The 27,020-nt window shown below is 36.4% G+C and overlaps 1 protein-coding gene across 4 annotated transcripts in view; it reads left to right on the forward strand.

Annotated features, from left to right (window-relative positions):
• The window catches only part of KIDINS220 (kinase D interacting substrate 220), a 94,812-nt gene that overhangs the window by 28,514 nt on the left and 39,278 nt on the right, over positions 1–27,020 (forward strand). For 3 of the 4 annotated variants that reach the window (XM_027113856.1, XM_027113857.1, XM_027113858.1), the window contains exons 11-22: positions 572–670; positions 3,362–3,539; positions 6,253–6,417; positions 8,120–8,299; positions 9,087–9,252; positions 11,117–11,268; positions 11,431–11,720; positions 12,532–12,672; positions 13,394–13,637; positions 13,803–13,891; positions 15,372–15,516; positions 19,665–19,827. In XM_027113856.1, the coding sequence (XP_026969657.1) occupies positions 572–670; positions 3,362–3,539; positions 6,253–6,417; positions 8,120–8,299; positions 9,087–9,252; positions 11,117–11,268; positions 11,431–11,720; positions 12,532–12,672; positions 13,394–13,637; positions 13,803–13,891; positions 15,372–15,516; positions 19,665–19,827 (2,012 nt within the window). Of the gene's footprint in view, positions 1–571; positions 671–3,361; positions 3,540–6,252; positions 6,418–8,119; positions 8,300–9,086; positions 9,253–11,116; positions 11,269–11,430; positions 11,721–12,531; positions 12,673–13,393; positions 13,638–13,802; positions 13,892–15,371; positions 15,517–19,664; positions 19,828–22,078; positions 22,111–27,020 lie in introns of all 4 variants that reach the window. The other variant, XM_027113859.1, reaches the window with a different exon arrangement.

Below are 27,020 nucleotides of genomic sequence, written 5' to 3' on the forward strand. Positions count from 1 at the left end.
CCAGATTTTGCTTTTTCCTAATTCAGTGCTGAACTGTGGTCTCTTCTTATTTCTATTAATTTGATTTTGAAAGCAATTGTAAACTCTTTTAAGGTTTCCCAAAGGCATACTGCTCGTATCAGGTTGTTTCCCTGTTGTACACAGGTCCTTCCTTAGAAGCACAGAGGCGCTGGTGACAACATCTGACAGATCTAGACGCTGGCTTGTCTGGACATTGACAGGCTAGGTAGTGGGCTACTTGGGTGAGGTGGTCAGAACGGGAAGCAGCCTCTGGAGGAGGTGGCGCAGGTGTCAGCGGTGGGCCTGGGGAAAGACAGTGGTGAGGGGCAGAAGCGGCTGATAAGTAGTGGGGCACATCTCTTGCTCTGTTGAGTGATATAAAAGTATTTTGATACAAGTGATTGGTTATGAAAGGAAAAGCACTTGTTAGTTTTTCCAACTATGTTTCCTTGAGAACATTTTCAATATAGACTGGTCAGATATTTGAATTCTTGACACGTGTGTTTATGTGACTTTAAAGATTTAGGAGTAAAGGTATTAATCTGGCAAACTTTCTTATCTGTGCCCACAGGATGGTGAAACACCTCTTATAAAGGCTACCAAGATGAGAAATATAGAAGTAGTAGAGCTGCTGCTGGATAAAGGAGCTAAAGTATCTGCCGTAGATAAGGTAAAAACATCTGTGTAGAGAGCAGTTTTTTTTGAGGGCTATAGGTAGACTGACTGTATATCCGGTGGGTTTAATGGGGGTCTGAGAGATTACTTGCTGGGGCTATTTGTGTGGGATTTGGATGCTGTGAGATCTTCTTGGCTGTTCTGAGAGCATTCTGAGGAGTGGCCGGGCTCAGTATGCAGCAAAGCAGCTGCTTCAGAGGTTCCCTCTATGGCTCAGATCAGTTATGGCAAGGCGCATTGACCACCATGCAAGGAGGATGTCATCAGGTGTGGAGCTTGTTCAGAGAAACAGGAAGAAAGAATCCAAAAGGGGCTGGAGAAGATAGACTCTCAAAGGAGACTGGCATTCACGTTCACTAGCAGGAGAGATGTTCTGCCATGTGTCCTTGCCTTAATCCTTTTAGAGGAATGTTCATATTTTCCATAATAAATTTAACTGTCAATTGCTTAATACTTCATATAGAATTGATTCCTGGTTTTAGTTGGTCTACATTTTAAGCAGGTTTCTTTCTCTACTTCAAATTGATTTCCTCACAGAAAAGAAGTTATTTCTGTATGAACTAAGAAATATAAATTTTTCCCTCTGAATATATAATATGATTTGGGCTCTCCTAATCCATAATAGATTGAAGCTTATCTTTTTATTATTCGTGAGGCAATTAAACAAAAAACACAGAATTTATATATATTTGCCTTTTATTTTATCAAGAAACATTATTAAAAAAAACACAGAAAAGCCTCCTACCTATTATTACCATATTAATGTATTTATATATGGTATATATATTAATGTATATTAATATCATATTAATATAAAAGAAAGAAAATATAAAGAAAAATTTTAATCTTAAAAGTGAGGGCATAAAGTCAAAGAGAAGTTGTTGAAATTGAATATAATTAACTTTCTAGAAAACTTCTGTATTGCCTGTTTTTCTCTTTCTGCTGTTGACTACTTTCTGGCACTGGTCCCCTAATTTGCAAAAGGGAACCCCACTGGACTACGTGCCCTTTAAGGTGCCCTGTCTCGGACCCTGTTGTGTGTGCTTTGTCTTAAGTCAGCACATACTTGCTGAGAAGCACACGTGATATCTGGAATGTTCTTGGAGTGAATGTGCATTCGTTCACACATACTTACAAAGGATGAATAAGGTGCTGTCCTGCTCGAATTTGGAATACAAACTTGTAAAAGTCTTGAACCTGGCTCTTCATAAAGGATTACATAAAAAAAATTTAAGAATAAAGATTAATGTTATTTTTACCTGGCCCATCACCAATCTCTGTTTATCTTCAGCATAAACGGGCAGGGTGTGTTGATGTCTTCTCTGCATTTTCAGAAATTTTGTGTCTGGCTGAAATGCCACTGATGATATTCTTCCTTCTCACATGTTTGGGGATAAGAAATGGAGTTCAGGTGGAGAAATAAGATGGTGAAATTCAGTTTAGATGTGGTTAGTTTGAAGGCTAAGATGTTCAGGAGGCCGTGACCGATAGGGCTTGAATTTGGGCCAGAAATCAAGGCTGGTGATAGGAATTTCACAGTTAGTTACCAAGAGATGAGAGCTGCATGGAAGTGACTAAGATCATCAGTTTGGAAGAAAGATGGAAGCTGAGGTCAAACTTTCCTTACAGCGTGTGTCACATTCTAGTTTGTTTTACGAATGTGCATGTTTATCCAGTCTCCTTCTGTTACATTGTAACTTAGTTAAGGCCATGGACTGTTTTGTCTATCATCTCCATATCCCCCAAATTATCCAGCTCAGTGCCTTACTATATAGTGAGCTCGATACGTAGCTTTTCTGCCATATTTAGGATGTAGGAAGGGAATCTAGAAAAGGAAGAAGTAGACCTGAGGCAGAAGAGGAGATTCAAAATCACGATAAGGTTGTGCTGTAGAAGCCACAGGAAGTGAGTGGGTGAGAACTGAGAATTTCATTTGTTAACTTGTGGGTCATTGTCTTTAAGAGAGATGTTTGTGAAGTAAAAAGTGGAGAACACCTTGCGGACTGAATTTGTTTTTTTTTTTACGTATTAGTTTTCTTTCCTTAGTGTTGGATGCGAATACTAATATGATGGAGATTCTAATAAGGGAAGAAGGCAGGTTGATGTTAGGGAGCCGTGAAAGCTGAGGAGAACGGAAGAAGTTGTAGTAGCCAGAGAAGGATGGATTCAACATAGAGGACTCTGAGGAAGAGAATGTAGGGAACTAACATAATGGTGACAAAGGGCGTGAGGAAGGACGAGGTCGCTTGTGCTAGTGGAATATCAGCATGGATTGGGAAGCTGTCTAGACAAATGGAGACCACGTTGTGAAATAGAATATAAATTAGTTGAGGAAGGTGGTTGACATCTGTGGACAGTAAGTATCTGGATGATAGATGGTTACTAACCTGTGATGGAGGTGGATCCAGGGCCTGGGAGGAGCCGCAAGGAAAAAGCCTGTTGCTTGTCCTCTTTCGTTCTAGAAGGCTGTGGGAGAAATAATACCTGAGAAAAGCTAGGGAAGGAACTAGAGAAAGAAATTGTGGGGAGGTTACAGAGATAAAAATTCATATTATTTATACATTCTGTATGAAAAATATGAGAAGTTCGGATTTTCTGTTATTTTATAGAAGCATGAAAATTGTTACTCTGTATGTACTATATGTAAGAAATGTGAAAGTTCAAGTTTCCTGCCACTATTTTACAGAAAGGAGACACTCCTTTGCATATTGCTATTCGTGGGAGGAGTCGGAAACTGGCAGAACTTCTTTTAAGAAATCCCAAAGATGGACGGTTACTTTATAGGCCCAACAAAGCAGGCGAGACTCCCTACAACATTGACTGTAGCCATCAGAAAAGTATTTTAACTCAAATATTTGGAGCCAGTAAGTATTGGGTTTTGTACCTAACTGGGCTTTTAAGAAATGAATGTCTATGAAAAAATTAAGAGACTTCCAGCAGTTTTGCATTTCTCACTTAACTGAAGATTATAAAAGTTAAGAAAGTTATTACTTTACTGTAGAAAAATAACTTTTCCCTGTCTAAAGCTGTTTTTCATTATATTGTAGCATTCACATTAAGTACATTCAGAGTCAACAATCAGCTTTTAAGACTTCTAGAAATCTAGCCTACTTTTCTAAAACTCTCTTCCCCCTGTTATTCTCTCAGGTATTCTTTGTGCTTTTATCAAAATGCACTCTGTTTTCAGAGTGTGGCTCTCTACCTTTGCTTGTGCTGTGTCCTCTCCATCCCCATGAACGTTCTTGTTAAAATCATCTCTCTCCAAGGCTGGAGTCAGTTGTCTTGTTCTCAGTGACGTTTTAACTGATCTGCCTAACCAGATACAATTTTTGCCTCATTTGAATACTTAAGCATTTGTGTTTATATTTCCTTTTTTAATACTTATTACATATGGCCTTTTATTTTGTTTCTTTTAAAATTTTCTCCCTTATTTCTTTTAGAATTTTCTCCCTTCCAGATTCCAAGTTATTCAGGGCAGGGATTCTTTCTTCTTGTATCCTCCATAACATCTAGCACATAATGCCTTGAATGTTGTACTAAAATAGTTTTTGCTTGTAAAGGATGCACATGAGAATGTAATCATTCACATGTGGTCTTTTGAAATACGGAACAGTTTTCTACTAGAGTTAAAAAACAGACATGTTAGTCCCAGAAACCAACAGGAGATAGTAGAATCCTGCCACCTTCCAGTTTAGCTGTTTACTTACATAAGCAAGTATGATTCTGTTCAACATTATGAGTTATATTTTAAAATATTTTTTTCTGTTGATAATAATGCACACATTAAATTTTAAGAATTAAAACACGAATACAGTAGAAAGTTCAAATTTCCTATTGTCCTTTATCTCCTAATTTGTAATTGTTTGAATGACTTGCCAAGATTTTCTTTACATTTCTAAAAATGTTTTATACTATGTATATAGCCTTAAAAAACTTGAGATACCATAATATAAAAGTTTTAAATAATGAACTATACCATATTTTAATTGTTGCACAATCTTTCATTCTAAGTTCTAATAGTACATTCAGTTCTTTATTGATGAATATTTGGTTTGTTTTGCTGTTAAAAGCTAGTGCTGAAGTGAACATCTTTTTTGTACGTATATCTGTTAACTCTTATTTTTAGGATTATTTTCTTGGAATAAACTCCCAGAAGTAGAATTGGCAAGTCAGTGGATGTTCAATTTTGATAGACTTTCCAAAATGGTTGTAACAATTTCTCCTTCCTTAGACCATGTATGATAGTGCAGTTTCCTGCAACCTTGCTAAAACTGGATATTTCCAGCTTCCTTAAGCTTTCTAATCAGATCAATAAGAAAAAATTTCATTGTAATTGGCATTGTAAAATTATTAGTGAGATTGAGATCTTTTAATATGTTCATAGGCTATTTGCATTTTTGCTATTTTCCTCTTTGTATCCTTTGCTGTCTTTTTTCTTGAGTTTTTAAAATTATTTAAAAATTGATTTTTGTGTCTTTAAGGATATTGATCCTGGATCCAGCCTATATATTGTATCTCTCTCCCGTGCTTATTCTTTGTTTATGGTGTTGGGGTTTTTTAATTCCCCATCCAATAGTTATATAAATTTGTAGTTTACTTGTTGGTCTTTTCCTGCAGTTCTGGCTTTAGTATTATATTGAGAAAGAAAGGCCTTTTCCACACAAAGATTTTTATAGTTTTTTCTCTTATATTTTCTTCTAGTGCTTTTATAGTTTTACTCTTTACATTTAATTTTTTAATGTTTCAGAAACTTATTTTTGTTAAAGTATGAGATGCAGAGTTTTAATTTTATTTAAAAAAATGGATGGCTTACTTCTCCCAATACCACTTACTAATTCATCCTTTCCCCACTGATTTGAAATGCCACATGTTAATATCCTGTGTGAGTTCTGTGATGTTGTAATTATTGTAGCTTTAGAATGTATTTTGATTCTTCTTCAAAGACAGCTACTTTTTGGTAGTCTTTAAATTATTTTTCATAGCTATTTTTACATGTTCTTCTTGCTTTTCAGCTTTTCAAAATACCCTCATGGAATATTATTATTGGAATTGCCTTAAAGTGGTAGATTAATGTGGGGGAGAATTGCTCTTTTTAAGTTATTGAACCTTTCTGTCTGGAACCATAGAATGTCTCGTTTTCTCTGGTTATCTATTACGATTTTCACTAACATAGCATTCTTTATATAGGTATTATACATATTAAAATGATTCTGAAGGACTAGTTATTGTTTTAATCATTTTATCGATTGTAAAATCTACTTTACTCCACATTTTAGCATCCCTGAAGTTGGAATATGTCTTATAATTGATGGGTAAGAAAGCATCGTGTCATAAATTGGCAGCACTTTTTCTTTCTTAGTCGTACATAATAATGATGCATCTTATAATTAGTAGGTATCTTAAGTTTTATGAAATATGGTATTAACTTAAGCACCTCTGAACCTATTTTTACACAGGTCTAACCATTTAAAATAAGTGTTTTTCCTCAATTAAGTAAACAATTAATAAATGAAAATTGATGCTACTTTTTAATAGTAATGTCTTTAATGCAAGGATATGATGTGTTTATAATTACAGGACACTTGTCTCCTACGGAAACAGATGGTGACATGCTTGGTTATGATTTGTATAGCAGTGCCCTGGCAGATATTCTCAGTGAACCTACCATGCAGCCGCCCATTTGTGTGGGGCTGTATGCACAGTGGGGAAGTGGGAAATCCTTCTTGCTCAAGAAACTAGAAGGTATGTTTGTAAAAAGTCTGCATATATTAAAAAGTTTTCTCTTGTGTATTTTTGTTTTTTTAAGTAAAGAAGAATGGAGTTTTTTTTTTTTAAACATCTTTATTGGAGTATAATTGCTTTACAATGGTGTGTTAGTTTCTGCTTTATAACAAAGTGAATCAGTTATACATATGTTATACATATACATATCAGTTATAAATATACATATCTCTTCCCTCTTGCGTCTCCCTCCCTCCCACCGTCCCTATCCCACCCGTCTAGGTGGTCACAAAGCACCGAGCTGATCTCCCTGTGCTATGCGGCTGCTTCCTGCTAGCTATCTGTTTTACGTTTGGTAGTGTATATACGTCCATGCCACTCTCTCACTTTGTCACAGCTTACCCTTACCCCTCCCCATATCCTCAAGTCCATTCTCTAGTAGGTCTGTGTCTTGCCCCTAGGTTCTTCATGACCTTTTTTTTTTCTTTCTTAGATTCCATATATATGTGTTAGCATATGGTATTTGTTTTTCTCTTTCTGACTTAACTTCACTCTGTATGACAGAGTCTAGGTCCATCCACCTCACTAAAAATAACTCAATTTCATTTCTATGGCTGAGTAATGTTCCATTGTATATATGTGCTACATCTTCTTTATCCATTCATCTGTTGATGGACACTTAGGTTGCTTCCATGTCCTGGCTATTGTAAATAGAGCTGCAATGAACATTTTGGTACATGACTCTTTTTGAATTATGGTTTTCTCAGGGTATATGCCCAGTAGTGGGATTGCTGGGTCGTATGGTAGAATAGAGTTTTATGTATGGGTATGTGGTTGATCCCTACACCGTTATTTGAGTTCTCTTTCTAAAACAGAGATCCAGTTGTGTTATAGCATACTTAAAACCCCTTCGTAGCACATTCCCTGCGAGTGCTGTTTATAACTGTCCTACCCAGGTCCTTCACAGACTGTCAGTTTGCGTGAGCACCCCTGCCGGGACTGCCCCCCCGTGTGTGCTCAGGGCTGTAGGCGTAGGGGCTCTCTGCGCCCACGCGAGCCCACTAGACCCTTCCTGAGTGGCCTCCTCTACTAGGAGCTTCCTGGACAGGTCCCCCACCTCCCCGCTAAGCCCCACTCCTTTAGTTTGGCAAAATCTCACTCGTTCTTCAAGGACAGGTGTCAGTATTGCCTATAAAATTCTTGCTAAGTTTAGTAGTAAGAATGCCTTGTTCAGGGCTCATCTGGACTGAGCACACACCTTTAAGAGCAGTGATCCTCAAATGTAATTGGAGGGAGAAGGGGTGAGGAGGAGCGGGGAGGAATGGTGGTGCTATAGCTAGGTATAATAGTTTGAAGACACATAACAGAAAAATAGTTTTTAGTTTTATATCTGGAAACAGTACCTTGTTGATTGTGTGATACAAACCACAAGAATAAATATCAAAATCTTAACAGATGGGAATATATGAAAGAGGATTTTGTGCATTTTCAGTAGGAAGCAAGAGAGTGGGTAGGACAAGGGTCAAGGGTACAGGTACCCCTAGGGAATGAGATTCTTATCAGAAGAGAACGTTGGTTAAAATGGTTAAGTACCAGCATTCTATCTAGGGACTTGGTAAGTGCTCAGTAAATGTTTATATTGAAAATGTGAAATTTTCAAAATGTTTGAAGTTGTATTTCTTAAATAAAACAAATAATGTTTTCATATTAAATTCTCTTTCAGATGAAATGAAAACCTTTGCAGGACAACAGATTGAACCTCTTTTTCAGTTTTCATGGCTTATAGTATTTCTGACCCTGCTCCTTTGTGGAGGCCTTGGTTTATTGTTTGCTTTTACGATTGACCCAAATCTTGGAATAGCCGTGTCATTGAGCTTCTTGGCTCTCTTATATATATTTTTTAGTAAGTCTTTGCCTTTTGTCATTTTCAAAAATGTAGAGAATGTCAAAACTCATTGTTTTACTTAAAATTGTATCTATATCTTTCTCCTAAAGTCTGTAAGAGATTTTCATAATTAGGTGAGAAAATTGTTTTTTTGCTATTTTGTAAGTTGGCCTAGAGGAACATTGTTCCCAGCCTGGCTGGTACAGCTTTAAAAACTAGTGCACTACTTGTTAATATTGAAGCAGAACTTTTATTTATTATACTTTCCCTTTTATATGTTAATTAATGATTTATATTTAAGTCCTTTTTTAAAAATAAGTTTTTATAGCTGTCATGACGTGCTCTTGATCATTTTGACCATGCCTGTAATTTTTATTTTATCTAAAAGCAAAGTAATAAATATATATAATCCCTGTTCTCGCGAGTGTCTTCAGTTGCAAGAAAGGAAATAGATTTACCTTTGGAGGAACTACTGGTAACTTCAGCATTTGCAAGTAGTGATAAAACCAGTCTTTATGTTTGAATCAGAACTAAGGGTTATGTTTCTGTTTAAGGCATTATCTTTCTGATTGTGTTTCTTATGTCATATTTTAGTCAGCTTACTTTCCATTTTTCACATACCTGATGTATGTTGGGGGAGGTTAATTAATTGAGTAATTCTTTGAGGAGTAGTTAGGAAATGGAATGGGACCATGAAAATTATGTAAGTCTGCCTGTTACTACTTGATACTTGACTGTTTGGAGAAAAGAGGCTGCTTGACTAATGATTGTTCTGGATAATTTTGTTTTAAACCGTGAATTTCAGTTGTCGTTTACTTTGGTGGACGAAGGGAAGGAGAGAATTGGAATTGGGCCTGGGTCCTCAGTACTAGATTGGCAAGACATATTGGGTATTTGGAGCTCCTCCTCAAATTGATGTTTGTGAATCCGCCTGAATTGCCAGAGCAAACCACTAAAGCTTTACCTGTGAGGTGAGTTGGTCCCTTTGACAGAAGTAACTTTTAATAAGATGAAGCAAGTAAAAGTTTATAATGCATCATTTCTCAATGTATATTCCAAAAAAACATTGGTCCCTTAAACTTTTTAATGTGAGAAGTAAAGCAAACAAATACTCCCTGGTCAAATCTGTGTGGGAAACACTTCATATTATAGCTCCCTCTTGTACATTAAAGGATCAGAGACACCTTTTCATAAAGAAATCAAGTTAACTTTGATTTACCAAATTTTATTTGAGCATAAACCCATGTTCCCCCCTTATGACACCTGTTGTCATCCTTTGGACAAATTTGAAAAGAGTGCTGGTCTATTTGAAAAGAGTGAAAGGAGTCTTGGCATCTGTTTACATCAGGGTGTAACTTTGGCAATTCAGCTTGCGCTCTGAGCTGCTCTTTCCTCACCTGTGGAAATATATTTACCCACTCCTCTAAAATTATTTTTAATATCAAATAGGAAATGTATGAGAAAACAGTTCAGAAAAGATGAGAAACATGTAAGTCAAAGAGTAAAGGAAGGCTAGAGGGCTCCAGAGGCAAGTAAAATGAAAAAAAAAAAAGTTTAGAGAACTGAAAGCAAAAGGAATTCAATAGAAATTAGTAAAATAATTAAATATGCACTAAAAGATTAAGAATTTAAAAATTATTATAAGATAAAATATGTTTAAGTTAAGCTGAAAGTAAATAGGCCAAACCAGATAAGACATCAAAACTATAAGAGAGGAAGATGAAAGCTTACAAATAATTGACATATAGGAGTATTAAGAAAAGGATTTAAAATGAGAAGTTAAAATGAAAAGCGTAAAAAGAAAATATGCGGAGTGTAATAAAAGAATTGGAGAAGATATTTTTATATAAAATAGAAGCACTTTAAATTAATGAGATGGTATTTTTTTTAAAAATTAGAACAATTAAAATAGCATGCAGATACATATTACAGTGTGATCCTAGATTGTATTTTGAAAGCAATGCCTATCTACAGGATTGAGATGAGAGTTTAGTTTAGGGGTAGAAGGGAAGAAAGGAACTAATGCAGAAATAATATCCATTCAGAGACTCAAAATACGAATAATTCAGTTACTTTGCAGAACAACTGTGAAATGAATATTTTATAGCTTCTTTCTAAATCCCTGGTAGATGTTTAAGCTATAAATAAAACATTCTAAAGCTTGAGTTTTTAAATGGCATTCAATTCTTAATTATTATAATATTTTCTCAAGGTTTTAATCTCTTCAGTTGATGCTTAGAAAACTTTCTTTGTGCAGCTTTTTTTGGCTGATACGGGGTGTCACCTTTTTTTTTTTTTGCGGTACGCGGGCCTCTCACTGTTGTGGCCTCTCCCGTTGCGGAGCACAGGCTCTGGACGCGCAGGCTCAGCGGCCATGGCTCACAGGCCCAGCCGCTCCGCGGCATGTGGGATCTTCCCGGACCACGGCACGAACCCGTGTCCCCTGCATTGGCAGGTGGACTCTCAACCACTGCGCCACCAGGGAAGCCCTGGGGTGTCACCTTTTAATCATTTTAATCGTTGTATCATGAGATCTGTTGAGATGTCTGATTCCTTGGCTAAGCTGTCACAATCTTTTTCCCTTTCTGCCTTTAGTCAGAATTACTTCATATAAGTCTACTACATTTAACTTTTGTTATTGCCTTTTCCTGAGAAAAGTATATAAGATGTTAGAAATGGAAGATACCTAATTACAAGTTGTTTTCCCTCCTTAGAATTTTAAAAGCAACCTTTTGAAAGAGACATGAAGAAATACAGGCTAAATGATAGAGATAACATATGTTGAAATCGTTTCTTTAGATAGCTGAGTAACATTTTCTTTCCCCTTTCCCCAAGGTTTTTGTTTACAGATTACAATAGGTTGTCCAGTGTAGGTGGAGAAACATCAATGGCTGAAATGATTGCCACCCTCTCGGATGCTTGTGAAAGAGAGTTTGGCTTTTTGGCAACCAGGCTTTTCCGAGTATTCAAGACTGAAGATACGCAGGGTAGGACCTCCTTCTCTTCTTTGTGTGTATGTAGGGCTTGAGGATGGGATGGATGCAGTGCATGAAAACATGAGTTGAACATCAGATTTGTTATATGCTGTCACCGTAATGATTGAGATTTTCTGGATGCTTGACATGTTAAAACCATTTGTTGTATTACAGGTAAAAATAAATGGAAAAAAACGTGTTGTCTCCCATCTTTTGTCATCTTCCTTTTTATCTTTGGCTGCATTATTGCTGGAATTACTCTTCTGGCTATATTCAGAGTTGACCCAAAGCATCTGACAGTGAATGCTGTCCTCATATCAGTTGCGTCGATAGTGGGATTGGCCTTTGTGCTGAATTGTCGTACATGGTGGCAGGTGCTGGACTCTCTCCTGAATTCTCAAAGGAAACGCCTCCATAATGCTGCCTCCAAACTGCACAAATTGAAAAGTGAAGGATTCATGAAAGTAAGCACTCACTGCTTCTTAGAAAATAATCCTGGGAGGTTCCTGGTGGTCCAGTGGTTAGGACTCCATGCTGTCACTGCCGAGGGCCGGAGTTCAATCCCTGTTCGGGGGGAACTAAGATCCCACAAGCCGTGCAGAAAATAATCCTAATGTGAATATACTCCCCATGACCATGGGGCTTTAGGGAGTGTTAAAGCGTTGCATTTGTTTTTAGTTTTACTCTAGATTTTTCCTATGAAAATACATATGTGAAGTGGGAAAAGTTACAAAAATAATGTATTTTTATAAAACAGACTTTTATAAGATACTCAAAAGGTTGCAGATTATTCCACAGCTGGTAATTACTACCTAATAATATAGGTTGCCCTAGAGCCTGGTAGAGTAAGCAGATTGAACCACCAAAACATATAAGATAGGAACATGCTTTTAGAACAGAAAAGGGCTTTATACAGTTACCTGCAGCCCCTTACTTTGATCAAGGTCACATGCCATTGGGGGTCAAATGTAGTGTGGTATTTAGATTATTTGGATTTGCATTCAAATATGTCTTCTGACATTCAGAGCATGTGATCTCAGCAAGTAAGTCACTCAGCCAAGTCTGTCCTTTTAAAATGGATATGACAGTGTCTACCTTATTGTAATAAATGCTCTAATTTAGGTGAAGCACTTGCTACAGTTTTAAGCGGAACCACAACTGGCAGTGAGGACATTGGATTTCTTTTCTTCCTTTAGCTGACTTTCTGTCAGGCTTTTTAAGAAATGTGCTTAACCTTCTCAGATTTCAGTGCTTTGTATCCTTTCTTTTGCACAGGTTCTTAAGTGTGAAGTGGAATTGATGGCCAGGATGGCAAAAACCATTGACAGCTTCACTCAGAATCAGACAAGGCTGGTGGTTATCATCGACGGGCTGGATGCCTGTGAGCAGGACAGAGTACTCCAGATGCTGGACACCGTATGTCTGAACCACTTGAAACTTGTCATTGTCACATATGTGGCAGCTGAGAGGAGTCGCTTCATGAGTATCTCAAGTGGAGTTTGAATAATACTTCTTTTGTAAAAACAACCATGTTTTATGCAGAAACATAGCAAGAGTAAAAGTTTCATCACAAGCAGATTGAAACAATTCTAGCTTAACGGCAGTGTGAGGAAAAAAGTGAATAGAGGGTCTCTAAAGTCCATAGTGTGACTCCAGCTTTTCTTTGCAGATAGTTATGGTTGGAATGGAGTTAAGGGTAGGGAAACCACAGAATTTGTAGAGTTCTATTAAAGTAGGGCACGTCAGTGGCTCTCTGTAAGGTACGTTATAAACAGCAGTGTGTAACTGTGGTCGGAGACCAATGTGGTTAGTACGTCATATGTATTCATGAATATTTCTCATGTGTGTTGATCTTACCTCTTATGTAGACCATAAGTGTCTCGAAATACGACAGGATTAATTGTTTTCTTTGGAGATTTTATCACTCTCAAATGTTGAAAAATTGTCAGATGGTGACAAACCAGATTGAGACTTTGGTAAAATTTGTTTTCATGTAGAATAATACTTGAATGAAAAGGAAATGGTATTTTAAAAATATAGTCACCAAAGGACAACACAGATTTTGAAGAGGTGTTTTATTACTTTGGATAATTTAAAGTTTTTATCTTATCATAACTATACATTTCTTCTACCGCAGGTCCGAGTTCTGTTTTCAAAAGGCCCATTCATTGCTATTTTTGCAAGTGATCCACATATTATTATAAAGGCAATTAACCAGAACCTCAACAGCGTGCTTCGTGACTCAAACATCAATGGACATGACTATATGCGCAACATAGTTCATCTGCCTGTTTTCCTCAATAGTCGTGGACTAAGCAGTGCAAGAAAATTTCTTGTAACTTCAACAGCTAATGGAGATATTCCATGCTCAGATAATACAGGTAGAGATCGAGTTCCTCAGGTACTTTGGGTTTGAAGTAGTTCTGTAGTTTTTTATGGTGCATCTCCTTTTACCTTGAAAAATACTGTTCATATTTCACTACTCTTTAAATATCACATACAACAGAGTTTTAATACAATGGTGCTTTCTTGATAAATTCTTTAAGGGTTGCAGGAAGATGCTGACAGGAGAGTTTCACAAAACAGCCTTGGAGAGATGACAAAACTTGGTAGTAAGACGGCCCTTAATAGACGGGTAAGTTACCTTATGTTTTGAGCCATTTGTTTATATTGCTATTATTTAAATAAAACCAAGGTGATGCCACGTAATATTTTATAAATACTGCGTTGAGCTCATCAGTAAATTTTATCATCGGATTTCCTTTCAGCTTCAGGTGGTTTTTCAAGGAATGTCTGAACCTAGAGCCATAATAACTGTAAATTATATAGGAGTGCCTGTCCTCTCCCAGCCTGCTCTCAGCCCAGGTGCCACTCCAGATTCCAGACCGATTGAATCAGAACCTCTGAGGGTGAGATTTTAAAGCTCCCCAGATGATTTCATCGAGGGTTAGAGAACCACTGGGTTCATTCCAGGTCAAGTTGTGTTTATTCCAGGGACCCATGTCACCATAGCTGTAAGGGAGAGAGAGGCGTGTAGTGTGAGAACAATTCCTTGCTTTGTTTTCCTGTTGGCCTTCCTCCTTCCCCGATGTTTGTGAGATGTGTACTCTTTTTTTCTCCCCACATAGTGATTTTTGTGCCCTTCCCAGTCCCTTGGTTTTCTCCTGGAACACTGTAGTTTCCCTGTCCTACCCTATCTTTAGGAGCCTTCTTTTGTAAAGAATAAGGGAGTATTACAAGGCAGGAAGATGTCCACTTGCAGGTAAGTTATGGTGATAGTGCTGCTTAAGGATGGCTAGGCTGGGCTAGCATTAGCGCCATTTATTTTCCCCCCTAGTTTGCTAACATTAAATTGGGACATTTTACATTTTAAAAAATGTGTCTTCAGTGATATTTTGACTTTATGCCTCTACCATGTACAAGTATGGATGTGAAAATAATATTATGAATGACAGTTGACAGCTCTAAATTAAGAGCAGGGTGTGATTTACAGTTTTGAATTTCTGTCCTGTGAGTCTGGACTCCTGGGTTCCCTATAATTGTATCCACATTCCCCTGTCTCATGACCTTAGATGAGAACGCACCTTTGTTGTGCCTGTTCCTCCTCTGATTAGATGGGATTCCCTACCCCATCCCACCCAGGAGAGAGCCTTTAATTCTTATGCAGATGTGAGGATAGTTAGAGCAGCTGTGTCATACGTTTAAAAATAACCTAAAAATCAAAATGCTGAATCCTTAAATCTAGATGAGGGGTTATTTGCTTTATTATTTCAGGGTTCCTATAAATACTGAGCTCCCATAAGAGTTTGAGTTGAATTTTCTTTACACAATTCTGCTTATTTATGATCTTCAAGGCATCGAGCTTTCTCTGTGCAACTATAAATCAAAATACATCTGAAGCTAAACCATAGCATTTGATGCAGTTGCTGCTAATATTACTTTATAACTGTTCTGTAAATATTCTGCCTCAGGAAGTAATAATAATACCTGTTATTACTATATAGTCTTTCTCTTTGACTAAAATTTTGGATTGTTTTTGTTGTTGACATAAACATATATTAACTTCTCAAAAAGCCTTAAGTTCTCAGGCTCGAAGTATGGGTTCACTGTTTCAGGATACTTACCGAAGAAGACAGATGCAGCGCACGATTACTCGGCAGATGTCCTTTGATCTCACAAAACTGCTGGTTACAGAGGACTGGTTCAGTGACATAAGTCCTCAGACCATGAGAAGATTACTTAATATCGTTTCTGTGACAGGTGAATTTTGTTTTCTTACTGTTGTATGGTAGATAATAAGGCTTAACATTAATAAAGCAATCCAATTTCAGAAACAAAAGGATGTACTGGGTTTATATGATTACACTGCTGAATACCAGTTTTATTCGCATTAAGTGTGTCTAATAAAACCAATATTAGCTTTGACAATGAAAATCAACTACCAGTTGTCTACTGTTATTTTAAAACTCGATGACTTAAAAATTTTAAAATTTCTTCTCAGCTTTAATTTTTCTCTTCGTATAAACATAATTTTATGCTAATTTGTATAACTGAGTATAATTAATTTATAATTTAAAATGTTGAAATTCAGATTTTACATGCTGTTTCTGTTTTCAAAGATATATATTTTTTCTTTTTTTATTGTGTTAAATGAAATACACAAATATTTATCAACTTAACCATTTTTAAGGGTACAGTTCCCATAGTTGTGCAGCCGTCACTACCATCCATCTACGTCACTCTTCATCTTGTAAACCTGGAACTCTCTTCTCATCCTCCTGCTCCTCTCCCCCCGGCCCCTGGCAGCCACCACTATACTTTGTCTCTATCATTTTGGCTACTCTGAATACCTCATATAGTTGGAATCATACAATATTTGTCTTTCTGTGACTAGCTTATTTCATTTAGCACAATTTTATCAAGGTTCACCCATGTTGTAGCAGATTTCAGAATTTTCTTCCTTTTTAAGGCTAATATTCTACTGTATGTGTATACCAAGTTTTGCTTATCCATTCATCTGTCAATGGACATGTGGGTTGCTTCCATATTTTTAGCTGTTGTGAATAATGCTGCTATAACACGGGTGTTCATATATATTTTGGAGACAGTGCTTTCAGTTCTTTTTTGGTATATACCCAGAAGTGGAATTGCTGGGTCACATGGTGTTTCTATTTTAAACTTTTGGTGGAACCTCCATACTTTTTTCCATAGTAAAAAAAGAAGTTTTTCCCACCAACAGTAAACAAGCAATTTTTCTACATCCTCACCAACCTTGTTGTTTTCTGGTGTTTTGATAATAGCTATCCCAGTGGGTGTGAGGTGGTATCCCATTGTAGTTTTGACTTGCATTTCCCTAATGATTAGTGATGTTGAGCATCTTTTTATGTGCTTATTGGCCATTAATGTATCTTCTTTGGAGAAATGTCTGTTCAAGTCCTTTGCCAATTTTTGAGTCGGACTTTTTTTGCTGTTGTTGTTGAGTTTTAGGAGTTCCCTGTATATTCTGGATATTAATCCCTTTTCAGATATATGATTTTCAAATATTTTCTCCCATTCCGTGGGTTGCCTTTTTATTCTACAGATAGTGTCTTTTGATATACAGAATTTAAAATTTTTTATTAAGTTCAGTTTGTCTATTTTTTTCTTCTGTTACCTGTGCTTTTGGTGTCATGTCAAGAAATCATTGCCAAATCCAATATCATGAAGTTTTTATCCTGTGTTTTCTAATGCTTTAAGTCTTAAATTTAGGTCCTTGATCCATTTTGAGTTAATTTTTGTATATGGTGTTAGGTAAGTTCAACTTCATTATTTTGCATATGGGTATCCAGTTTTCCAAGCATCATTTATTGAAAAGACTGTCCTTTCCCCATTGAATGGTCTTGGCACCCTTCTCAAAAATCATCTGACCATATATGTGAGGATTTATTTCTGGGTTCACTATTCTGTTCTGTTGGTCTATTATGTCTGCATTTTGCCAATATCACACTGTTTTGATTACTGTAACTTTGTAGTAAGTTTTGAAATCAGGAAGTGTGATTCCTCCAGTTTTGTTCTTCTTTTTCAGGGATGTTTTAGTTATTCAGGGTCCCTTGAGACTCCATGTAAATTTTAAGATGGGTTTTTCTGTTTCTACAGAAAATGTCATTGGGATTTTGACAGGGTTACATTGAATCTGTAGATTGCTTTGGCTAATATTGACATTTTAACAATATTAAGTCTTCCAATCCATGAACTTAGGATGTCTTAGTTCGCTTATATTTTAAAATGTTGAAATTCAGATTTTCTATACATCTATTTTATTTATTTATTTTTTTGCGGTACGTGGGCCTCTCACTGTTGCGGCCTTTTCCGTTGCAAAGCAGCTCTGGGCTCACAGGCTCAGCGGCTATGGCTCACGGGCCCAGCCGCTCCGCGGCATGTGGGATCTTCGCGGACCAGGGCGCAAACCCATGTCCACTGCATTGGCAGGCGGATTCTTAACCACTGCGCCACCAGGGAAGCCCCCGCTACTGCTTTATTTCTTAACTGTTGTATGCTAGAACACTTCAAATACTTAACGTTATTTTTATTCACTCACACTTTTAAAATAGTTTGTCTGTTCTCTGTATCTGCTAGTTTCATGAATTCATGACTGCATTTGCTGTTGCCTTTGTTTGACTGCCCTAACTTTCTCCTCTTGCCTCAGCCCTTCCTCATCAGATTGACTCATACTCACCTTGCATAGCTTAGTTCTAGGGGTTACTTTCTTAAGGAAACCTTCCTGTAACTGCTGCTTCTGGATTTGGAGTGCATTTTTTATTTTCTCACAGCAATATGTGTGTATCTCCAGAAGAGTCTTATCTGTTAGGATTGTAAGTAATTGTTTTCTTATCTATCCATCTTTTCCAGTACACTCTTGAGTTCTTTTAGGGTGGGGAGTAAGCCTTCTGTGTCTGTCATCAGTAACTAACATACTGAATGAGTGAGGTTTAAAAACTCAATAGAGCAACTGTAGTTAGTTTTGAAGCCTTCATTGCCTTCCCACAAATGTGTGGGGGATCAAGCCTAATCATGGGATGAAAATTAGTTCACATATTGTTTTAACCCATGTTTCCAATTCAGTTCTAAAAGTTTTTTTCACCAGTTTTTTCATCTTTTAAAGTTCAAGAAGTATGTTGTCAATGTTGCAAGCACATTTTAATGCCTTGCCTCTAGTTGTCTAGGGTTTTAAACTTTTAGTTCTGTGTTAACCTGTTTATACTCTACTGAGAGTGGATCTCCTCTCGGCACAATTTGTGATTAAGTCATTTCATGATTTTTGTTTGATTTATTTGTCTGGCCCACTGGAGTGTAAGCTTCATGAAGGCTGGGATCATATCTCTTTTGTTAAGCATTTTATCCCCAGCGTTAGTATCATATATCCATATATTGTGATACGTCAGTGAGTTTTTGTAGCTCTCAAATGCATGTGACCGTAGCTCGCTTGGATTGAAAGTAAAGACCTTGTCACGTTTTTAGCAGACCAGATCCCATTTTCTAGGGGAAAAGGAATCCGGTGATGATAATGTGGTTTGCCCATAAAAGCAGATCTGCTGGGGGAATGAGGGTTGAGGATATGGGAAGAATTGGATGGGGGAATTACAAATCTATATCTATTAGTAGTAAGGAAAGGGACGATTCATATTTGAACCAAAACAAATAGATATCTTAGTCTAGATAATGATGAAATAAAACTGACAATGTTTAAAACTAAAAAGCAATGATATCAGCAGTTCAGAATCCCAACAAGATCAAGGAAAAATTGATGAAGCAATGAAACAAATCATCTGTTCTGAAAGTTCAGGGATTGCCAAGTGTCCTAATGTAGGCATGTCCAATGGTAGAACACTGAATTAGAGTCCTAAGAAAACCCTGGTGATAGGAGTTTTTAAATATATGTAAACAAATTTTAGAAACATATTATTATTCACTTGATAGATTACTTACATAAGCCACCCTTAGTACATAAAAATGAAAGTGTATGGGATTGTACATTTACCCGTAATAAAACGGGTAAATGTACAATCCAGCATATTTGGATTTGTTCAAGGTCCATAGGAGGATGGGGCTTATCATGGGTGCATTGATGTTCTGCTGTATGATTGTGGGTAGGGTCAAGACCGTCTGACATGCCATCCTGAAAGATTTTTGCCTGCATAAATGTCATCAAAGCAGTGTGTAGCACCAACGGCAAATCACAAAAAAATTACTTTAGAATTAAACAGAGTTGTGTTTAAGCCATATCCATATAAGTACTAGGTTTCAGTTTGTAGTGTAAATTAAATGGCAAATTTTAAAAGATTTAAAGTTGAATTATTTTTGAATATACAGAATATTTGGCTTAACGTTACATGCCTATTAATTTAAAACATTTTTTGTATTCCTTAAAGGGCGATTACTGAGAGCCAATCAGATAAGTTTCAACTGGGACAGGCTTGCTAGCTGGATCAACCTTACTGAGCAGTGGCCATACCGAACTTCATGGCTCATATTATATTTGGAAGAGACTGAAGGTATTCCAGATCAAATGACATTGAAAACCATCTATGAAAGGTACTTTATCTGACCTCTTTATATTTAAGTTTACCTTAGACTGAGTTGACTTTTCAGAAGAAAGTTAATGCATATAAAGCAAAATGAATACAAAATGTAGAAAATGTAGAGTTCTGGGTTCAACTAATCATTCTCATTAATTCCATTATAATTTGGAGTTGTATTAGCACAGGTATATATCCCATTATGGAAAATTTACAGACTTATTTGTCTATATTCTTCCTATTTCAGTGTAACCTATATGATGAAAAATGTTTCATAGTCCTGTTAGCTCGATGTTATTTGTATATACAAAATGAAAACCTTAAAACATTATTATTTATTTCTATTTTATTTTTTATTCTAAGTGTCTTTATAGAAATATTAAGGAGGTTACATTTTCCAAATCATTAGTGCAGGTATATTCACAGCTTTATATCTGGAGGATTTGAGGAACTGTGAATACTGGCTGGAAAACATTCTTTGCATTAAACAATAAAGGATTTATAAAATATATGAACAATTTATTGTTCTTTTATAGAACAATAAGTTGTTCTATAAAACAATAAAAAGAACTATTTTTCTTTTATAGTCAGTCATTTGAAGTACTTTTTTTTTTTTTTCACGGTACGTGGGCCCCTCACTGTTGTGTGGCCTTTCCCATTGCGGAGCACAGGCTCCGGATGCGCAGGCTCAGCGGCCATGGCTCATGGGCCCAGCCGCTCCGCGGCATGTGGGATCTTCCCAGACCGGGGCACAAACCCGTGTCCCCTGCATCGGCAGGTGGACTCTCAACCACTGCGCCACCAGGGAAGCCCCTGAAGTACTTTTTAAATTTACTTCTGGTAAAGAAATTGATTAATTTTTTCTGGAAAGCCATACAGTTAATGCTCAGTGAAATGTCAAACATGTCAAGTTTTAAGAGTTTGACTTTCTTGTCAAATAAACAAATAAAATTATAATCCCTTTTGTTTACCAGAATACTTAATACCTTCAAAGTTTTCAGTTACAACTCTAAATAAAAATACCTCTTAGAAAAAGTATAATACAAGGGAACTATACAATTGTATAAAACTTGGTATAATTGAGACTACTCTTTTGAACATGTAAGTGAAATATTAAATCTAACGAACCATTCAGTGTAGAGTTTATACATCAGAACTTTTAAGATACCAAGTAATTTTTCTTAGAGTATTGTCAGCATGTGGTTTTCATTATTTTCCAATCCCCAGTTTTCATGTACATATTTTATCTAATATTGTCTAGGTGAATAACTGATTCTAGAATATAGAGGCTGGTTGTAGTATCAAGTCTACAGACTTGAGCTCTTGTAGGTTTTGCTGTTTAATTTGTGCTAAATTAAACAGATTGAATTCTGTGAGCTGTGTCAAGTAGGTGCTCTCGTAGATGGCAGCGAAACACAGCTACCATGGGTCTGTGGAGCAGTGTCACTGATTGCATCTGCTCTTTGATGTTTTAGAAATCATCTTTTTATTATAAGATACATGACTGTTTTTTCCCTTGGTTGTGCAGTAAAATATTATTTCATGAATAAACGTTTGCATCATAGCATAGGTGCTGTATAATAATGAATGTTTGCTAGATGAGCACAGTTTTTGGTTTGATACACATAGGACTCAAGTCAGTCTCTTCACCTTCCTTTAATTGAATATAATGCTTAGAAGTTTATTGTGTCTCAGGAGTCCGGGAACATTGCTCAATTTCTCACATGTTAAGGACAGTGTGCCTAGGGTTCCCAGCACTGGGCTCTCTGCATGTTCTGTGAAGAGAGTGAGTAATTGGTGAAAGAAGGTCTGTGTCCTCAGGAAATAGAAGCAGGAGAGATGTGAAAATAAACAAAAAGTTTTTAAAGCTCTCAAAAAAATTCATAATTGAGTTCACTCAAAAAAAAATCTAAGCGTCTGCTACTTGGGGGCCCTGGTCCTGATGCTGGAGGAAGGCGACCAGGCAAATATATGTTTACTTTTTGATCCTATAATCTCATGTGTAGAAATTTAAACACACACCTCCACAGTTATAAAACTGGTTGTACAGGGTTGTTTATTGTGACCTTATCTGTAGCAGCATAATTTAAATGCACATTTATGGGAACATTGCTTGGATAAATTATGGCACAGCTTCCATAATAGAGTGCCTCGTAGCTGTAGAAAATGAGAAAAAGCTATGATTTGATATGGTGAAAATTTCAGGGTATATTAGTAAGTGAAAAATGCAAAAGAGTATATAACATGTTTCTGTTTGTATAAGGAAGAAGGGGGAATAAGTACGTCTGTATATACATATGTAAGTATATATTATTTTTCATGAAAATATAAAACAAACCCATGGGAAGGGTAAGCCAGAAACTAATAAAAATGTTTACCTAAAGAGGATGCTTACTTAGATGGGGAATGAGATGTCTCTGAATGTATATTTTTATGTAGTTTGCCTTTTGTATCATAATCGAGAAACAAAAAGGATGGGAAAAGCAAACCCTAATATTGAATACAAACAGAAAGAGATGATCCTAATGGTACATGAAATTGAAAATATAACCACACAGAAAAAAATTAATTCAAACACCTTTGAACTCAGTTCTCTGATTCTTTATTCTTAGTATAATATACTGAAGACAAAATTAACTGCAAAGAAATCTTGAGCTTAGTAGGTTTGTTGCTGATAATAGTATTGGTATTATACTCCTGAAATCCTTTTGAATGTATCATAGGACAGAGTAAAAAATGAATTAATAGATATTTTTGGAAGCCGGTGTTCTCCCTGTGGGAGAAGGGATATACAAATATTGAATCGAAGAAATTAGGAGGAGCACTATGGTAGTAGACTGGATTTGGAGATATTAAATATTAACTCATAATTTAAAATGAGGTTTCCTCTAGTTTTGCCCACCAAAAGGGAGCAAAAATACCCCCAAATTGTGAGCGCATCTGGTGCCTAGATCGTGGTTTCTGATTGGGACTCCTTGGAGAAATGGCTGATTCCAGGTCTAAGGCAGGGAAAGCTCAGGGGGAGCCTGCATTGTTGTGCCAGAAATCAAGGAAGGAGAATGTTCAAAGACAGTGAGGTCTGCACAGAAGGGCACAGGACTTAGCTTGAAGGAGCACCTTTCAAGCACCTTGGGCCCATTTGAGAATCACAAAGAAAAATGATGGTAATGGATTATAACATATCAACAAAAGAAATCCAATGAGTCCATAGTAATACTTAGAAGAGAGGAAAAAGGAATAATTCTTTGTTTTAAGAGACTGCCAGCAGATAAGTGTAGAAGGAATGAATGAAGTAGAAAAATTATCATTTTTTTAAATCCCGTGTGATAATTGATTCAAGCAAGGATCATCGGTGGTTGCAGAAACCACTGGAGGAAAGTTGTTGGGGAACACAGGAGGCGTACATGGTCTCAAAATATCACCCCCAGGTTACATATAATTACAGCGAAGACACGTGCTTGCAGTGGCGATATCTGGCTGTCATCGCATTTTTAATCAAACAGTCAAGCCTGGCATCATTAATGGGGTGCATAGCATCATAGGCCACTAGATAAAATGTGGTAGAAGGTACCACATCACCTTTCTGGTACCGTTGCCAGCCGTGTTGTACTATGATTCTAATTCTGAGGAAGCAGCCAGATGAATCTGGAATGTGGAACATTCTACAAGACAACTGGCTTGAATTCCATATTGGTGACTGGGGAGACTGAAGAGATAGGTCCCACAGCCAAAATGCAGTGTGTGAGCTGTGATAGGGATCTGTATCAGAAGAAAAGCAGGTCACTGAAGGGCATTTTGCGGGCAATTGGTAAGGAAGAATTTTTGAATTAATGTTAATTTCCTTAGGCATGGTAAGGGTGTTTGGGGGAGGTTCATGCTGAAGTATTGAAGTGTGAAATACACTTTCAGATGGTTTGGCAAAAGGAAAGTGTATGTATGTGTGTGTAGATACGCACATGTCTGTAAGTATACCTGTGTATATATTATGTGGATGTGTATACATGTACCTATATATGGGGAGGAGGGAGATAGCAGGTGTATTGTGACATGATGTTGACAATTTGTGAATCTAGGTGAGGTGTGTTTGGGAGTTGGTTGTCCTGTTCTTTCACCTTCTCTGTGACTTAAAAAGACATTTTAACGCAGTGGGAAAGCACAGTAAATAGTTAAAATATAGGACGATAAATGCTATAATTTGAACAAATAAAAAGAGAGGAGGGATACAAACATGAAGTACCTGGTTCTTATTAAGAAATTTTCCTCTTCCCATTACTTTTGTTCTCCATAGTGATAGTTCAGTAAATATTTGTTGCTTTGTTAAGATTTTTACTTAAGGACATAGTTTACATTAAATGATTCCAAGAACTGTATTCCTTAGTACACTTATGTGGTTTTAGTAACCTTTACACACATGCCACGTGTAATTGAAGATCATTGTGTATATATACATAGCTCTATTGAAAGCTTTTAAAAAAAAAACCTACCATTTTGTTTCATGGTGGCAGGATGAATCACAAACCACACTTGATTGATTGATTGATTCTAATGTTAGAATCAGCTGGTACCTCTAAAAGGCATGGAGCAAGTGGATGCAGACGGTGCAGCGTTCATTAGTATTTTAAGACCTGCAATCCACAAATGCCAAGAAGTCAAGTTAGCCAGTTCTGTTCCTGTAGGAAGTAAGATGGACAGTCCATCAGTGAGGTCAAGTATGATCAGAATCTGCAACTCTTGGGTTAATGAGCTATTCAAGTGAAAAATCACATATATTTTAAAAAATTTTTTTAAATGCACAGTGTCTAATTTCTTTGCAGAAAATTTATCTTATTTCTTCTGCATGTTGTCAAACTATATAGAAAATATTGAGCATGTTTTTATGAAAATGAGCTTTTAACTTATCATTGGCAGTAATTTAAATTAGAAAGTCATGGTTTTGTAGTTTTCTAGTTACTTTTTTGCTGGGATAGTCGCTGGGAGACAAAAGATATAAAAAGGATGAAGAGTATTTCAGTCTCATTTTATTTTATTTTATTTTTTTTGCGATACGCGGGCCTCTCACCGTTGTGGCCTCTCCCGTTGCGGAGCACAGGCTCTGGACGCGCAGGCTCAGCAGCCATGGCTCACGGGCCCAGCCGCTCTGTGGGATCTTCCCAGACCGGGGCACAAACCCGTGTCCCCTGCATCGGCAGGCGGACTCTCAACCACTGCTCCACCAGGGAAGCCCTCAGTCTCATTTTAGATATTATCATTTGAATAAAACATGCCTTCCTGAAATCTTGTCTCTTTTCTTAAAGAAACCAAGATGAGTAGGTGTGAGACCTAATGGCTTCCCTTGATTTTTGTTTATCCATTCTAGTTAATTTTCTTCATTTAATGTGTATTTAGTGTGAGTTTTTACTATGGGTCAGGGCTTAGATTGTTGTCCTTTGTGCTTTCATGTGTTCCAGGGGCTGGCTGAGCAGGTGGGGTACATAGAGAGACAACTATACAAAGCATCTTAGGCCCTCGAGCAACTTACACACATATCTACACACACATACATACACTTTCCTTTTGCCAAACCATCCAAAAGTGTTTTTCACACCTAAATACTTCAGCGTGAATCTCCCCAAAACACCATTACCCGCCCCCCCACACACACCCTTTTTTTTTTCCTAGACCATTAGAGGGTGTATTACATACAACATATCTTTTGTCCCTAAATACTCAAGTGTTGAGAAACTTATATTCTGATTGAAGGTAAAACATACATATTTGAAACGACTGGAGGAAAGTAAAAATGTGATGGCTCAAACAGCCAATTAACAGGTTTTTATCAATGTCAGGCTAAAACATTGCCTTCTGGATGATAGAAAACTTTTCAGGCTAAAACTACTGTTATTTGCTAATAGGCAATTACTTGACCTTTTAAAACTTTCACCCTAATTTCTAGCATTTGAGCCTCAAGCTTATATGACTTCCTAATATTCAAGGAAACTTTGAAAAATTTATATTTTTAAATAATTAAAATATATCTTACAGACAAAAGAGAATGTATCACCTGTAGTTTAAAGATAATAGTAATTTTTCACCCTGTTCATTAATATATCAGTAGAACATTTGTCAAAGAAATGCTTTTGGGGGGGTATTTTTAATCATATAATAAAAATAGCTTGGAGTAAATTTTTGTAGGGGGAATATTTTATTTTGTTCAAATAAATATAGATTGTTATATATTGGAGGTATAATGAGGTAATGGGAACTTTGTTTTACCATTAAGTTAATTTCTTATTTTGGACTTCAGCTCTTGGTGGGCCTGCCATCCATGAATGGGTTGGATTCAGGGTGATTTTGAGATGCCTTTTTTTTTTTAAAGAAATAATTGTGTCCTATATACCTGCAAATACTTATAAAGACTGCTTTGTCGGTAGTCTAAGGAAGAGAAAAAAGACAATGTAATAAGAATCTGAGAATTCATAAGGAATTGACAAAGTAATTTAAGATGATTTCTTAATGAAAAACTATAGGAAGCCAATTTGATCAACATTGAAAAATCATATATTGGAATATGTTAGAATAACTTAGATGACTGTTTCTAGTTAACCATAGTTGAGTTCTCTGATGCTATTGCTTGTCATTTGAATAATAAAAAGTGTTATTTACAACAGACAAAAAGCAGCAGTATATAATTGATATTCATTTATTTTATTAAAGAAATCTGATTTGGTGAAAACAATCAGAAAATAGTATTTTTAACACTAGTAGTAAAATTTTTTTAATCCATAAAAAGCCTCATTTATTTTTATAGCAATTTGATGACACATCTGCTTGATATATTCAGCTGAAAAAGAAAATGTTGGTTCTTGGTGTTTGGTAAAATTGCTTTGTTAAATTATTTTCTAAATTGTTCAACTTTTAACAAATGACATTTGATACTAACACTGGAAAGCAATTTCAGCTAATTAAGTAGATCCCTCTGTAAACCATTGGAACATTAAGATGACATACTGTTCATTCAAGATTATTTTAATTGGTACAATTATTGTAATTTTCTGGCAATTATGTGTTGAGCTAAAAGCTTTTGTCTAGATCATTTGAGGGCTTTTTTTGTTAACATACATTTAGTAAGAAGAAAGGGAGTAAAATAAAAACTGTAGATAAAGATTTTCTGTCTACTTTTATTACAGAGTTTTAGACACCATTGAGATATTTTAGTATAAAACTTTGATA

Source organism: Aethalodelphis obliquidens, unplaced genomic scaffold (genome assembly GCF_003676395.1).
Source record: "Aethalodelphis obliquidens isolate GAN/ISIS:26980383/991018 unplaced genomic scaffold, ASM367639v1 scaffold12, whole genome shotgun sequence".
In the NCBI taxonomy this organism is placed as follows: domain Eukaryota; kingdom Metazoa; phylum Chordata; class Mammalia; order Artiodactyla; family Delphinidae; genus Aethalodelphis; species Aethalodelphis obliquidens.